The following is a 16,914-nucleotide window of genomic DNA, read 5'->3' as shown; positions in this document are numbered from 1 at the left end:
ATAGTTGGTTGGATTCTTTGTACCGCAGAATTGACAGTCCTTGGACAGCATTTGGGTAATAGTTCATTGTAGTTTAGTTTATATGGTTTGTAATGTGACACAATTGTTGTGTCTATTATTATTGTATTGGTAATGTGATTGTTATTAGTAGGTGATTTTAGAGTATGGCTGCTAATAGGAGAAAATTTATTTTAGCTAATGATTTTATAAATTGAAGATTAATAATTTTTATGATTGTCATTTGTGTTGCAGATAACAACAATACATAGGACTTTCCAAATGAAAAATGAGCCCTTCTTCGGGCTTTAACACACTAAAGACTTTTTTATTTTACCCCAAATAAATCTCATACTAAGAATGAACATCAAAATGATCACTCCCCTTGAATTTTCGTTTCATCCTATTGGTCGCTAGCCTCTTGGGGATATTTGACTACAGAAAATCTGAAAGAAAATTCATTGACACCAATTTCTAAACATGAAAACCTTTAATAAATCTCACATTCCAAGTCCACAAACTCCTTGAAAGACGAAAAAGACAGCCTGTTCAAGGCAGCCATCCAATCATACAACAATCACAGCAAAAACAGTTTCAACTACAATGATGTATGTTCTAATGTAAAGTACACTTTCTTCTTAGAATAATTTTAAATTTTTTTATTTTTTTTATTTTTTGTTTTATTAGAAGAAAAGATTACCTCGTGTTCAAGATGATAAACAAAGAACCCAAAAGAATTGCACATGAATGAAGCGATTCTATAAATTCTAAATGGAAATGCAACTAGTAGGACCCCACACATGCGACCAATTAAAACTTAGATCAAATCATCAATGATTCCAACTTAACATAAGATATATATATATATATATATACATGTATTTTTTTTTTCCAACTTAACGAGTCAAAATTCCAAATATTTGAGGGATGTTTTTCGAACTAATTCCGCCAATCTACCTTCCCTAATAATAGCCATTGGATCTCAAAAGCCTCTAAAGACTACCTACTATAAAACATATTAAATGGATCAACAAATGGTCTATAGTCTCACCATTTATATAGGTGCATGCATATAACACCTCCCATGCTACTTTCCAAATGAAAAATGAGCCCTTCTTCAGGCTTTAACACACTAAAGACTCTTCTATTTTACCCCAAATAATCTCATACTAAGAACAAACATCAAAATGACCACCCCCCTTGAATTTTCATTTCATCCTATTGGTCGCTAACCTCTTGGGGATATTTGAGTCCAGCAGATCTGAAAGAAAATTCATTGACACCAATTCTAAAAATGAAAACATTTTAATCAATCCTACATTCCAGCTCCCTTGCACCCCATCTAATTGACCATCCATGATTGAATAAATTGAAACATCATTGTTCATTGAATAGGCATACAAATTTGGGTTCAACTCTTCTAGAGAATGATTTCCATGCCAATTATCGTGTGAAAACCTTACTTAAGTGAATAAAGTTATCCCAATCTACCTTAATCCTCCTCCATTGGTTACACCCATGCATTCCTCTAACTGATTTTGAAATTTAACCCTCCCATTGATGTTTGAAGTTTACAATTTTGTACATTAGCCCTAATGTTTGAAATCAATTTTAATATCAATATTTTGTCCATTTTATTAGTTAAGTTAGGTGGCCATTAAATTTTGCATCTCTGTGCAAATCTCATATTCACTAAAATGTATTTTGCCTCAAGTTTGTTTTTGACAAAGGGCCTTTTAAATTTCAACTAATTTGATAAGATTTTATTAATTTTTCCAAGGGGAAAAAAATAATATTTGTTAGTAAAAGTTAATTGTCTGCCACAGGCCCACAACCACAAGGCCTACAACGAGTGCTTCAAATAGAAAATTTTCCCTATTCTGAAATTGGTGAAGCCGAAAAAAAGAAAGAAAGATAAGGAATGTTTGAGTGTCTGCCATTCGAAGTGTTGCTGGAGATTTTCCATAGACTACCCTTGAAATCCCTAATTCAATTCAGGTGCGTTTCCAAATCATGCAACTCTCTAATTACTGCCTTCATCGATTCCAGTCTCACTCGATCACACTCCGATTCCAACAAATTAATTGTTAGGTATTTGGATGTCAAAACCCATGTAGAGCGCTACAAATTAATTCACGAAGACAGTGACAATAATGACTCCTTATCTGAACAAATTCAAGATCTTGAGTTCCCACTAAGGAGTAGATGCGATTATTTTCAATTAGTCGGTTCCGTGAATGGATTGTTTTGCCTTTATGAAGAAAACCGCTTTATTCTTTGGAATCCTTATATTAGAAAATATATTACCCTTCCCAACCCTTCCGTTACTGGCCTCTTTCCCTGTTATTTAGCGTTGGGGTTTGATTCGAGGAACAATGATTATAAGGTGGTGAGAATTGCATATCAATTAGTAAAAATTAGGTCCTTAGGTGCCAAACCACCTCTGGTTGAGGTTTACTCTGTAAGAGAGGGATCTTGGAGAATAACTAGTGGTGGCGATTCGTATCCACCTAAGATTACTATTAGTAATTGGCCCCATCAGGCAGCTTCTTTAAATGGAGCTGTTTATTTTCCGGCGAATGATTGGGGCGAAGCCCAGAGTTCAGTAGTTTTGTCATTTGATTTAGGTGATGAGGTTTTCCGCGTGATATCCTTGCCAAATGGTAAATTCAAATTGGATGCTCGTATTGGTACCTCAGTATTCAAAGGATTGCTTTCTCTAATATGTTATGAGCATCGGCATATGGGCGAGTATTATATGTGCAGTGTCAAGAGTTGTTCTGTTTGGGTTATGAAAGAGTATGGTGTTGTGGATTCTTGGACTAAACAGTTCACCATTGACCTCGATATGCAATATTGGAAAGTGTTAGGTTTCTGGAAGAATGATCATATGTTAGTGCAGAAAATGCAATTACATGGTTCGATGCTCTTCTCATATGACCCTGAGAGCCAACAAGTGAACAATTTGGGGTTTTATAGAAGCACATGCTATTCTTATTCTTATGCTGATAATTATGTGGAGAATCTTGTCTTACTTGACAAACCAAATGATGTTATTTCCAAGAAGAAAGTGAGCAATAAGAGGAAGTGCAGGTAAAAAGGCTCGATTCAAGTATTCAACTCAAAATTTCAGCATTTACATTTCTCAGTTCTATCTTATTCTTGGTATATACTAGATATTTTTGCATTGCTATAAGTAAATATTAAGTTTCAAACCTCAACATATGGCTTTTGGATTTAAATTTTTCTTGAATGGATAAAAAGAGTAGTCATAATTTTTTAAATTTTTTTATAGGTAATGTAGCAAAATTTTATCAATTTAGAGAAAAAAAGAAAAAGAAAAAGACACAATGTACAAAAATAACACAAGTCCACAAACTCCTTGAAAGAGGAAAAAGACAGCCTGTTCAAGGCAGCCATCCAATCATACAACAATCACAGCAAAAACAGTTTCAACTACAATGATGTATGTTCTGTCCCCTCAAAAGTATTCCTATTTCTTGCCAAATAGTCCACATTAAACATGAAGGGATATCCCCCCAAATAATAGTGGACTGATGATGGCCAAAATCCCCATTGTGGTGGAAGAAGATGCTCTAAAGTGTGTTCAAAATTGTTAAATATGATTTTGTGGTTTTGGTTGATGACAGGATGAGTCATTTGCAAGCATGAAACAGTAAAGGCAAATGAAGACTTATGTTATTATCTTTTTCTATATGCTGAAAGCGTCAAATCCAATCCATATTCAGTATGAAAATTTGTTTCACTTCTATTTCATTAGGCATGCTTAAATTTTTCTGCTGTGATCAGCCGTTGCCTTCTAATACTGTGTTGTGTACCTGACATATTGTTTTTCATCAATGTAAAGTCAATAGAGTATAGGATTAGGCCAAACATAAGTTGCTGTAACCATGTAACTGTAGGTAGAGTCGTGTTTTGTTAGGGCTTTTATTGATTAAATGTGTTATGTTGTATTGAGTGTGGGAGTTGAATTGATCTGAGGTGACCCTAGTGACAACCTTAGGGTTTGTTTTAAAAATGTAAAAATAAAAAATAAAAAATAATGAGCAAAAGCCACTTTTGGTCATTAAATTTTGCCTCATTTTTCCTATTTAGCTGGAGTTTCTAAAGTATAATGGAATCCTTAAATTTTTAGAATTATATAATTAGGTCTACATTCTAATCTGGACACTGACATTTCATGTTGGGCATGTGTATGATTTAAAAAAGAAAGGGGGTTCTAAATGGTTTAGAAATTGTACACCAGTAGTCTAGGTGGATTACAAGTGCCATGTGACCACCATGATGGCTTATAATTGCTTCATGGTATTGACATGGAACAAAGAAAGAGGATAAGATTGTCCACTTTTCTGAACTTAAATTTGTTGTATAGTTCTCCATTCTAATGTTGGGAAAATACAAATTTGATTATTTTACAAAATTTTCACTATATTGAAACTCCAAGGTCGAAACTGCAAAATGGGAGAAACTCTAAGGACCATAAGTGGTGTTTGCCCAGAAAATAAGTATTGTTTTGTTTAGCTGAATTATATGAAGTAGATTACAGTCTATTGATTCACTTTGGTTGTTTATTGATGTGGAAAGATTATTGACATTAATGGGTAAGGAGGTTAAATTGGACCTTGTATATTACTTCTCCAATAATTTTTTTGGCTTTTCTATGGAAAATTGATTAGGATTTTGCAGAGAGGACTTTGGAATAGAATTATGAGTATAGAATAGGATTGTAATTTTGACCTTTTTTTCTATAGAAGTTTTATTTTACTGATCAAACAAATATATGATAGTATTATTTGATTATTAAATGGCCCAGTTTGCTGTAGGGAGAAAATTAGATCTATGTTTCTGGTATATTATATAGAAATTAGAAGGAAGATGATGTAAGTGTAAGCAATCACAGCTTAGGTTTCTTTAGGCAATTGGACTTAATAAAACAAGGTAATCACACCCTCAAAAAGAACCAAAGCTATTGGACTCTTTCATTCAACTTCTAGAGGAATTGGAATTTTGGGCCAAAAAGGAAAGCAATATAATAAATTTTTTTAATAAAAAAATGCTGGAAACTACTTAACTATTAGAATTATGGCTCAATGATTAAATTCACTATTTCTTAACCGTTTAAGTTTTTGAGAGAGTTGAATTTTTTTTTGGGGGGGTAGTTCAGAATTTCCTTCCATCTTTTTTATTTGGAAGCAACCAATTTCTTCCTTTATGTTTCGTAAATGTGCAAATACCCCAATTCTGTTATCACCTCAGTTAATTCTAACAGAATCTAGAATATTCTTTTGTGGAACACTTGTAAATTTTCAAAAATTATGTTGACTAAAGAACAAATGGTTAAAAAGAATTTTTTTTGGATATAAAATGAGGAATAGGTGGCTTTGTGCCTAAAAGGATCCCAATAATTGACAGAAGTATATGTCGAAGATTAGGTGTTAGACAATTTTTTTTGTAGCATGGTTGTGACTGATTTGGTGGTGGTTGAGCTAGTAGTCATGTGCTTGTGGTAAAAAAAAAAAAAAAAAAAAAAAAAAAAGAACAATTTGCAAATAGAAAGTGGGGCTGGTGAATCACGTATCCCCTGCATGCTGCTTTCAAATTGTTGCAGCTTCTGTGCTAGCTAGATGCTGTTTGCTGCTAGTAGGTTTTTGACTAATCCTCTAGGTGGAGTGTAATATATTTGCCTGAGAGTTTGTATGCACCACTTCCTGGTGTAATTTGCTAGTTTGGGGGGAGGTGGTTCTGTTTAATTTTCAAAATGGGGTTTGCAGTTTGTTTGCTTCTGGTTGGTGTTTTGGACTTCACTATATATATATATAATCATTGTACTTTGGCTGTCTGTTTCATGGATAATCAGGGGAAAGAAATGAATTTCAGGATTATTTTCTAATATGTTTGATAATACAAGGAAATTTGCCTTTACTGTTTATTGATTATTTATTTGATTTTGGTGTTTTATATGTATTTATTTGTTGATTATCTTTTTTTTTTTTTTTTTGATAAGTTGTTGATTATCTTTATTACTACTACAATAATAATAATAATAAAAATAGTGCAAATACAATTATTTAAAAAGGGGTAATTGATTGGAATCATTAGTTGGTTGGATTCTTTGTACCGTAGAATTGGCAGTCCTTGGACAGCACTTGGTTAAGGGTTCTTATAGTTTAGTTTATATGGTTTGTAATGTGACACAATTCTTGTCTATTATTGTTGTATTGGTAATGTGATTGTTGTTAGTGGTGATTTTAGAATATGGTTGGTAATAGGAGAAATTTTATTTTGCTAATGATTTTATAAATTGAAGATGAGTATTTTTTATGATTGTCATTTGTGTTGCAGATAACAATAATACATTGGAGGACTGAAGGATGCAGTCGCGTAATGTGGCAGTAGTTTTTTTTTTTTTTTTTCCTATGGCTCTTTGTCAGCCTTTTTTTTTTTTTTTTTTGGGAAATGATCATTTTAAATTTTAGACAAAAATGTGAAGTGCACTTTCTAAGTTTAGAATAATTTTCCTTCTCAAAAGAAAAAAATTTTAGAATAATTTTAATTTTTTTTTTATAAACAAAGATATTTTATTAGACGACAAGATTACTTCGTGTTCAAGATGATAAACAAAGAACCCAAAAGAATTGCACATGAATGAAGTGATTCCATAAAGTCTAAATGGAAATGCAACTAGTAAGACCCCACACATGAGACCAATTAAACTTAGTTCAAATCATCAATAATTCCAACTTAACATAAGAATTTTGACTATTAAGAATTTATGGTATAATGTTGCAGTTGTAGATTGGTGCTATATGTATTCAAGGGTGGAACTATAGCAAGGTGGCCCTCCCAAAATTTTTAAAAATGATTTTTATATTATGTATAAGTATTAAAAACTTTAAATATTTTGCTACAAAAATAGATGTTGGCCCCCCAAATGTTTGAGTTAATTTAATGATGCTTTTAAAAACCAATAGAATTTGTCAATTGGTCTAGTAGTTATAAAGACAAGGTAGTTTTTGTTTTTTCTAATTCGGTTTTTCATACATGTTTAATATCAAACTAGACAAATTTTGTATACTCATTGGAGTTTAAAAGATGATAAGTTCCTTTAAAAAATTATCTTGCGAATATACATGTGAAAGTTGTTAATTTTATATACAATATATTTATAAATTACGACCTACTCTAGTATCAAAATATTAATGTCTATATTTGTGTATGTGCATTTACATATGTGTGTAATGAGTTATCTTAACTTGAAACTAATATATTAGTACCTAAATTTGGCCTCCCAAACAAAAAATCCTCGCTCCGTCCCTGTATGTATAAAAAGAAAAGGGAATTGATGAATCATCTTCTTCTTCATTGTCCTAATGCTTATGAATTATGGTCTATGGTGTGGACTCTATTTGGTCTTCTATGGGTTATGCCGCACGGTGTCTATGATTTATTTTCGAGTTGGCAAGGTTCCTTCGGTGGGCATTGGTGCATTGATTTATGGAGTGATACCCCATATTGTGTCCTACGGTGTATTTGGAGTTCTTCCTTTAATCTTTTTCCTTGTTCTATTTTTTTTTTTTATAAATGTTTGATCTTTGTAATTTATGTGTTTGATAACTGTTATCCATGCACACCCCCGGTGTACCTGGACTTTTGATTAATACAATTCCGTTATTTATCAAAAAAAAATATATATAACTATTTTTTATGATAACCACATAAGATATAACAAGTCAAAATTCCAAATATTTGAGTGACGTTTTTCGAACTAATTCCTCTAATCTACCTTCCCTAGTAATAGCCATTGGATCTCAAAAGGCTCTAAAGACTACATTCTATAAAACATATGAAATGGATCAACAAATGGTCCATAGTCTCACCATTTATGTAGGTGCATGCATAGAACACCTCCCATACTACTTTACAAATGAAAAATAAGGTCCTTCTTCGGGTCTTAACACATTAAAGACTCTTCTATTTTACCCCAAATAACCTCATACTAAGAACGAACATCAAAATGACCACTCCCCTTGAATTTTCATCTCATCCTATCTGTTGCTAACCTCTTGGGGATATTTGAGTAGAGAAGATCTGAAAAGAAAATTCATTGACTCCAATTTTTAAACATGAAAGCCTTTTAATAAATCTCACATTCTAGCTCCATTACACCCCATCTAATGGACCATTCATGATTGACTTAAATGAAACATCCTTGTTCACTGAATAGGCATATAAATCAGGGTGCAACTCTTCTAGAGAATGATTCCTGTGCCAATTAGCATGCGAAAACCTTACTCAAGTAAATAAAAAATGAGGATAAGATTGTCCACTTTTCTGAACTTGAATTTGTTGTATAGTTCTCTATTCTAATGTTGGGAAAATACAAGGATACATAAAGGAAGAAAATGGAGTAATGGGTGAAACTTTAATGACCAAATTGGATTATTCTACAAATTTTAACTATTTTGAAACTCTAAGGTCGAAACTGAAAAATGGGAGAAAACTCTAAGGACCATAAGTGGTGTTAGGGTTTTGCAGGGAGGACTTTGGAATAGAATTATGAGTATAGAATAGGATTGTAATTGAGACCCCTTTTTTTCTGTAGAAGTTTTATTTTACTAATCAAACAAATATAGGATAGTGTTATTTGATTATTAAATGGTTCGGTTTGCTGTAGGGAGAAAATTAGATCTATGTTTATGGTATATTATATAGAAATTAGAAGGAAGATGATGTAAGTGTAAGCAATCACAGCTTAGGTTTCTTTAGGCAATTGGACTTCACACCCTAAAAAAGAACCAAATCGTTTGGACTCTTTCATTCAACTTCTAGAGGAATTGGAATTCTGGACCTAAAAGGAAAGCATTTTATTCAATTTTTTTAATAAAAAAATGCTGGAAAGAGTTGGAATTTTTTTTTTTTTTTTTTTTAGTTCAGAATTTCCCCCATCTTTTATCTTTTGGAAGTAACCAATTTCTCTCTTTATGTTTCGTATTTGGGAAGCAACCAATTTCTCCCTTTATGTTTCGTAAATGAACAAATACCCCAATTAGTAACATTTATAAAAAAAAATATTACTACCTCAGTTAAATCTAATGGAATCTAAGATATTCTATTGTGAAAGTTCTAAACTTAACCCAGCCCAAATAACCTAACTCGGATAACTTAAAACTGGGAAAACTTAACCCTTTTAACTAACCTAAGTTAAATAGAACTTAACCCAATTCTCCTCAGCCTCACTCACACCTAAACTGATTTTTTTTTTTTTTTTTTTTTGAATTAGTCAGTTGGATGTAGGGGTGGCAAAATAAGCCCAAACCCATTTGTCCACCCAAATCCGCCCACTCTAACTGAATCCAAACCCACCCAATTATTAATTGGGTTAAATGGGTATTAACCCAATTAGACCCAATGATTATTGGGTTTTAATTAAAAACCCACTGGGCCCCATTTAACCCAAAAATATTATCCCCAAATTCAAGTCAGTCCTTCCCATTAAAAAAAAAAAAAACCCAGCCCTTACGTTTCAAGGTTTCACAGGGTTTTCTCTTTTTCCCTCATTTTCTCGGCCCCCAATCAAGGTTTAGTCGGAAACCCAACAGTTTCATTGAGAGATTTTCAGATCTGAGAAAAAAAAAATTGCACAAAAAAAAAATCGAACACCAAAAAACCCATGCGAAGAACCAAAAAATGCCAGCAAAAAAAAAATAAATAAATATCGAAAACCCACAAACCGAGCAATCCAAAACCCATGAACCCAGAATTCTCGCCGTCGCCGATCATGGCACCGTTTTTCTCTCGCGAACCGCTCGAACTCGCTCCAGATCCAACACCGCACAACGAAACCGAGTCCTCCATCAACATCGACGACGACAAGGAGTCTTCATATTCCTCGCCATCATATTGGTTCACCTGATCTTGACCGTCGATCTTCTCGTTAGCCATAGCAAATCTCTGAGAAAAAAAATTTTAAAATTTCCTGGAAGGTTCGAATCAAATCTCAATCGGAAATCAAACAGAGAGAGTAGAACTGAGAGTTGTTTGGTCAGAATTAAAGTGGGGAGGCAATGGAGGAGAAAGAAAAAGAAATTTTAGATCCAAGAAAAGTTTTTTCTTTTTCCTGGGAAAGTCTTTTTTCCGGGAAAGTAGAGTGGAGCCAAGAAAGTATTGGGTTTTCATTTTAATGGCATTTTGGTAATTCAGTTAATTGGGTAATTGAGTGAGTTAGGGTTTACCCATAATAATTGGGTTGGGTTGGATTTGGGTTAGAATTAATTAATTAAATGAGTTTTAATGGGTAAATGAGTTTTATATACCCAACCCAATTATGCCCACCCCAAACTCACCCAAACCCACCCATTTGACACCCCTAGTTGGATGCCACATCTGCCTTCGCTGGCGGTGGGTTACTGTTTCCTCAGCAAACTCAGCTCTTCGGCAATGGGAAGTCCTCTCTCTCTTAATTTTTTGATTCTTTAATTGCGTTTAATTTGTTGGTCAAGGCCAGAGTCCCTACTTCTTTGTTCATGCCTAACATGCTTGATAAATTGGCCCAGTAATTGTGTTGAGTACATCACAACCCGTAGGTGCTACCGAGGGTAAGACAGCTAGCTAACACGCAAACTTGTCAAACACAAGTATACAATTTTTTATTTTATTTATTTATTTATTTTTTACTTATAAAAAATAAGAATCTATTGATATGATGGAGATGTTAGTATATATCTTATAGATTATATATATATATATATATTTTTTTTTTTTTTTTTGTTTCCTTGAACCATGTTAGAGAGCTGAAATGATGGAGATGTAGTATATATCTTATGGATTAATTATACTTTTATTTTCCTTGAACTATGTTAGAGAACTATTGTTATGTTTCCTTTTTTCTTTTTTTCTTTTTTTGGGATAGATAACAAGAATAATATTATTTATGAAAAAGAAGAAGAAAGGAAAATACATGGTGTTCATGATGAGGAACACAGAAAAGCAAAAACAGAAAACAAAGAGGAAAAAAAAAATCAAGAGTCTATTCTAAGAGTAAAAATAAACTTTATAAGAAAGGAACAATCCGTAAAACCCCAGCACTAAGACCAATCAAAAAGACTATGCTGGCAGCTTGGCACAAATCTTTTAACTCAATCAACATCTTCTCAGTGTTCTCAAAGGAGTGATGATTTCGTTCCGTCCGTACAATCCACATCAAACAACCTAGAATCAAATTTCAAATATATGAACTATGGTTTCCAAGCCTGTGTCTCCAACAAAATAACAATCCTGCCTCAAAGCTTGGCATGACCCTCTCATGGTTTTCTTGGATAGGTTTAATGATTTTCTCTCTTCCCTTTCATGGTACCTTTTCTATCCATTTGGATTGTTAGAACTGATGTGATGCAATCTCTGTCATTATGTGAGTTTCATAAGAGAAACAATGTGCTGCAGGAAAGAGGGGTGTTTTTGAACTAATTCTTCGAATCTACATTCCTTGGTAATAGGCGTTGGATCCCAAAAGGCTCTAAAGACTATCCTCAATAAAACATATGAAATGGATTAGCAAATGGTTCACAGTCTCACCATTTATATAGGTGCATACAACACCATACATACTATTTTCTAAATGAAAAAGAGGCCCTCCTTTGGGCATTGATGCACTAAAGACTCTTCTATTTACCCCAAATAACCTCATATTAAGAACAAACATAAAAATGATCAATCCCCATGAATTTTCATCTCGTCCTATCGGTTGCTAACCTCTTGGGGATATTTGAATAGAGAATATCTAAAAGAAAATTCATTTACCCCGATTTCTAAACATGAAAACCTTTTAATAAATCTCACATTCCAACTCCATTGCACCCCATTTAATCTTCTATCCATGATTTAATTAACTGAAACATCCTTATCCACTGAAGAGGCATATAAATCAGGGTGCAACTGTTCTAGAGAATGATTCATGTGCCAAATATTATGCAAAAACCTTACTTGAGAGAATAAATTTATCCCAATTTTACCTTTTAATCATTCTCCATAAGTTACACCCATGCATCCCTCTAACTTATTTTGAAATATAACCTCCCCATTGATGTCTGAATTTTACAATTTTGGGCATTAACCATAATGTTTGAAATCAATTTTAATATGTCAATATTTCGTCCATTTTATTAGTTAATTAAAGTGGCGCTTAAATTTTTTGCCTTTGATTCTATTCATATGACTTTTTAATTTAATTTTATTAATTCTATTTTTTTTAGTATGGCAATATAACACGTTGATTAACAATTGTATTTTCAATAGGACTTAAATTTTGTATCAAAATTTGATATAATTACTTTTCATTGGAATATTATTGAATTAATATAATATAGAGTGTATATATTTAGAAAGTCAATATGTGTCATTTGAAATTGTGTTTTAAATTACAACATATGAAAAAATCCCACAATATATTGCCCTTGAAATTCATAAATAAATTACATGATTACTTGCATTATATGGTAAAATAAGACCAACCCATCCATCATGGCATTGTAAAGTCATCTAAATATAATCATATGAAACCACCATTTTGTTGATCTTGTCTCATAAACCAAAAGTATCATCCATACAGTTGATAAGATCTTTAAAAGGTAACATATGATAGAAAATTCTAGTAGACTGCCCTCAACGTTGAGATCAAGATATATATTTTTTTTTCTAGAGAGTGTACATGTTCAACCAAGAGGAATTAATTAAGGAATAGTTAATCACTATCAACCATGTGAGTTTTCTCTTTAATTTTCCTGGTTTCTCACTTTTCAGAATGAAGATGACATTGGCATATACAAACTACAACGATTGTAGAGTAGTTATGCAAAACTATTTAATACATTATTATTCAAAACTTTGTACAGATAAATTCAACCTCTTGTTCCATGTGTTGTATATAGTTATGGAATTTCAAAGTTTATTCTCCACTTAAGCTTGCATTACAAATACCAATGACTTAATCATAGAAACCAACACTATTGAGAAGCTTATGTGGTGTAGTGCTTTAGCTGGTGCTAAATGTTGTAATAGAAGCTATGCAATTTCAAAACTTGCAAAGAGACTAAAATGGGAAAATGAAAAACAAAATATTAATTCAAAAATGTTAAATGAAATAAGCATTGCATATATGAAATATTTAAGTAAATAATGGGATGCCACAAAGGATGTCATTATTGGTATCACTTGAAGTCTTGAACCCCCAAAAATTAATCTAAGGGGCTAGATATAAGGATAATTGGAATAATAATAAGTGCCAACAAAAATTCGTAAGCTTCAATAACTGATTGAGCTTGATTGTTTCCAACAACAAAACATTTATAAATTAGTTTAAAAGGAACATTGGTTGCTTCAAATAAAATTTTTTGGTTCTTTTGATGTTGGCAATTGTCCCCATGTTATGTTTGTTTTTGCTTTTTTTCCTTCAATAAAATCTTGCAATTCATCAACAACAAAAAAATTACTTGTATAGTTTGGTCATTTTTTTATTATTTTTATAATTAGAAACTTTTATAGTTTTTTAGCTTTTCAAGTCATGTCTATAAAATTATACAAAAAGTGTAAAATATAGTTTTACATCTATCGAACGTTGCAAACCCACATACCCACATCGAACATCTTATTTCTACTACTAACAAAGCAAGTTTTTTTCCCCTTCAATCTTATTCTTGCAATTACTTGCTATTGTGTATTTAAAATAAAAGGAAACCTCCAATTAAAAAAATACTGGAGGTAAGCCAAACCCTACAAAAAGAGAGTGCATATGCAAATGTGACCAATAGAAACAAAAGCAATAGAGACAAAAATATTTAAATCAAAACCCTCACCGTAAGGAGCTGTAAGCCTGTAATTCATGTGATATGTATATGGCATTTATGGACATAAACTTAAGAAACTTCTCCCAACCATTACATGCCACAAAAACATGTGAAGCTTATAGGAGAATAGGGTGCCCAAGTTTAGAAATAGTGTTCAAAAGTATTCTCCCCATTGATTACTTGCTACCACACATCTACAAGAAATTTCATCAAGTATATGTCATGCAACAATAACCAAAAAAAAATTATCGACATTCCACATGGGATAAAATAGCAAATGGGTGAAAATTAAAATGTTTTTATTGACAAAAAATTGACAAAAAATCGGGTCTAAAGATTGATCTCTTTTTCAACATGTCTCTTTTGTTTTTGCATTGTCTAGTTATCTAGTTTTCTCAATAGATTAAATTAGATGGAGAAAGGAGGAACCGAAAGCACGAAAAAGAAATTAGGAGAGACAAATTGGTTACCTGGTTGATTGAAGAAGAGCAAAAAAGACCGTAGCATTACTAAGTCTGATGGTGTTTCGATAGCTTCTGTAGAAGTGGAGAGGGGGCAACTACAATATATATATATATATATATAAATCAATAAAGAGAGAATAGGAATTGAGATCAAAGAATTGAAGTAGTGCTGAATTGTGGTTAAAATGGATTTAATAAGGTGGTGGAAAAGTGGGGTGATGTTATCCCTTTGTTTGATGGAGAGAGAGACCAAGGAGGACGGTTAATTGAGAATTGGAATAGTTAGCCGGTTGGGTTAATGGAGTAAAGGGGGAAGATGAGTGGGTTACACTCAGTCATTATGGAAAGGATTCTACATATTCTATCCAAAAAAATAAAAATAAATTGAGAAAGTTGAAAAATAGGAAAACATTCAATGGATAGTTTGGTTTTTTTTTTTTTTTTTTTTTTTTTAAAAAAAGTCATGAGAATATGTAAAGTCATCATATATTTTGCATTCTTTTAAAAAGATAATAAATTAACCAAAAAAAAAAAAAAAAAGATGACATGAATAATGACGTGACTCAACTAAAGCGTAACAATAATAAATACTACGCTTTAACTTTTAGTAATATATAAATATAGATAGGACCCTAGCTAATATGATATATATATATATATGTGCTTTTTTTTTATTCTATATTTTCATGGGATAACTACAAACATGTAAATTAGAAATCCTAATTACAATGGATTATAAAAAACACTTAAATTAGAAATCCTAATTATAATAGGATACAGTGATGTATATATTCGATCACAAGGCCGACAACAAGACCTATAAATTGAAACTTTTCTCGACACTCTGAATTCGGAATAGCCGAAAATTAAAAAAAAAATAGATAAAAAAAAAGATACGGAATGACGGAGTATCTGCCATACGACGTGTTGTTGGAGATCCTGCATAGACTACCCTTGAAATCTTTAATCCGATTCAGTTGCGTTTCCAGATCATGGAATTCTCTAATCACAAGTCCTGCCTTCATCAATTCCAATCTCACTCGATCACACTCCAACTCCAACAAATTAATCGTTAAGTATTTGGATGTTACACCCCATGTTGTAGATGGTTACGAATTAATTCACGAAGAAGACAATGACAATAATGACTCCTCATCTGAACAAATTCAAGAGCTTGAGTTCCCGAGTAGTTTTCGTTGCAATTTTCAAATAGTCAGTTACGTTAATGGATTGTTTTGCCTGTATGAACAAAGCCGCTATATTGTTTGGAATCCCTGCATTAGAAAATTTATTGCCCTTCCCAAGCCTTCGGTTACGGCCTCCTTTGCTTGTTATCTAGCGTTTGGGTTTGATTCAAGGACCAATGATTATAAGCTGGTGAGAATTGTACTTCAATCTAAAAATATTAGCGCCAAAAAACCTCTAGTTGAGGTTTACTCTGTTAACGAGGGATATTGGAGATTAACGAGTGGTGGGGACTCATTTCCGGCTGGGGTTTATATTAGTGATTGGTCCCTTTCAACAGCAGTTTCTTTAAATGGAGTTGTTTATTTTGCGGCATATTACTGTGATGTCCGGGGTTCAATAGTTTTGTCATTTGATTTGGGTGATGAGGTTTTCCGCGCAATATCCCTGCCGAAAGGTAATTTCAGATTCGAGGCTGATATTGATATCTCGGTATTCAAGGGATTGCTTTCTCTAACATGTTATGAGTATAAGGGCGAGCGTTGTATAGGCGTCAAGTGTTGTTCAGTTTTTGTGATGAAAGAGTGTGGCATTGTTGATTCTTGGACTAAACTGTTCACTATTGACCTCAGTAGGCAATTGTGTAGAGTGTTAGGTTTCCGGAAGAATGATCATTTATTAGTGCAGAAAAAACTATTACTTGGCTGGGAGCTCTGTTCATATGACCCTGAGAGCCAACAAGGGAAGACTTTGGGGTTTTGTAGAAGCCCATATTATTCTTTTGCTGATAATTATGTGGAGAATCTTTTCTTACTCGACAAACCTAATGATGCAGTTTCCAAGAGGAAAGTGAGCAAGAAGAGAAAGTGCATGTAAATAGGCTCGATTCAAGTATTCAACTAGTATTTTATTCTATTTCAGCATTTACATTCCTAAATTCTATTTTATTCGTGGTATATACTAGATATTTTTGTGTTGCTATACTTAAATATTAAGTTTCAAACCTCAATATATGGCTTTTGGATTTAATTTGTTCTTGAATGGATATAAAGAGTGGTCATAATTTTTTTACTTTTTTTTAATAGGCAATTTAGCAAAATTTTATTATTTTAGAGGAAATAGAAAAAAAAAATTAGAATAATTTTGAGACAAAAATGTAAAGTACACTTTCTAAGTTTAGAATAATTTTTGTTTTTTTTATAAACAAAGATATTTTATCAGTAATGCTAGAGATACAAAGTTTTTTACAAAAATTTTTACAAACTGCTGATCTGGTGAGTGGTTATAATTAATAATTGAAAAAGTGATAGTAATAGTGGGCCTAGATGAAAACCTATAAGATGTTAAATGCATCAATAGTTTATAAAAATGTTGTAAAATAGCTTATGGTTGTAACATTCCTCATATTT

General features: G+C 32.4%; 2 protein-coding genes across 2 annotated transcripts; both read left to right on the top strand.

Moving 5' to 3' along the window:
- Positions 1-1,843: 1,843 nt before the first annotated feature.
- LOC112008518 (F-box/kelch-repeat protein At3g23880) lies at positions 1,844-6,604 on the top strand. The gene is made up of 2 exons (XM_024040874.2): positions 1,844-3,090; positions 6,361-6,604. Exons 1-2 carry the CDS (start codon positions 1,919-1,921, stop codon positions 6,362-6,364), a joined length of 1,176 nt encoding a protein of 391 aa, XP_023896642.1. The 5' UTR covers positions 1,844-1,918; the 3' UTR covers positions 6,365-6,604.
- An 8,566-nt stretch (positions 6,605-15,170) lies between these two features.
- Positions 15,171-16,551, top strand: LOC112005317 (F-box/kelch-repeat protein At3g23880). The gene has a single exon (XM_024037597.2). It carries the CDS (start codon positions 15,221-15,223, stop codon positions 16,379-16,381), a length of 1,161 nt encoding a protein of 386 aa, XP_023893365.1. The 5' UTR covers positions 15,171-15,220; the 3' UTR covers positions 16,382-16,551.
- Positions 16,552-16,914: the final 363 nt, after the last annotated feature.

The sequence above is a fragment of the Quercus suber genome, unplaced genomic scaffold (genome assembly GCF_002906115.3).
Source record: "Quercus suber isolate HL8 unplaced genomic scaffold, Cork oak 2.0 scaffold_127, whole genome shotgun sequence".
Taxonomy (NCBI): Eukaryota; Viridiplantae; Streptophyta; class Magnoliopsida; order Fagales; family Fagaceae; genus Quercus; species Quercus suber.
This window is presented reverse-complemented; position numbering and strand designations above follow the sequence as displayed.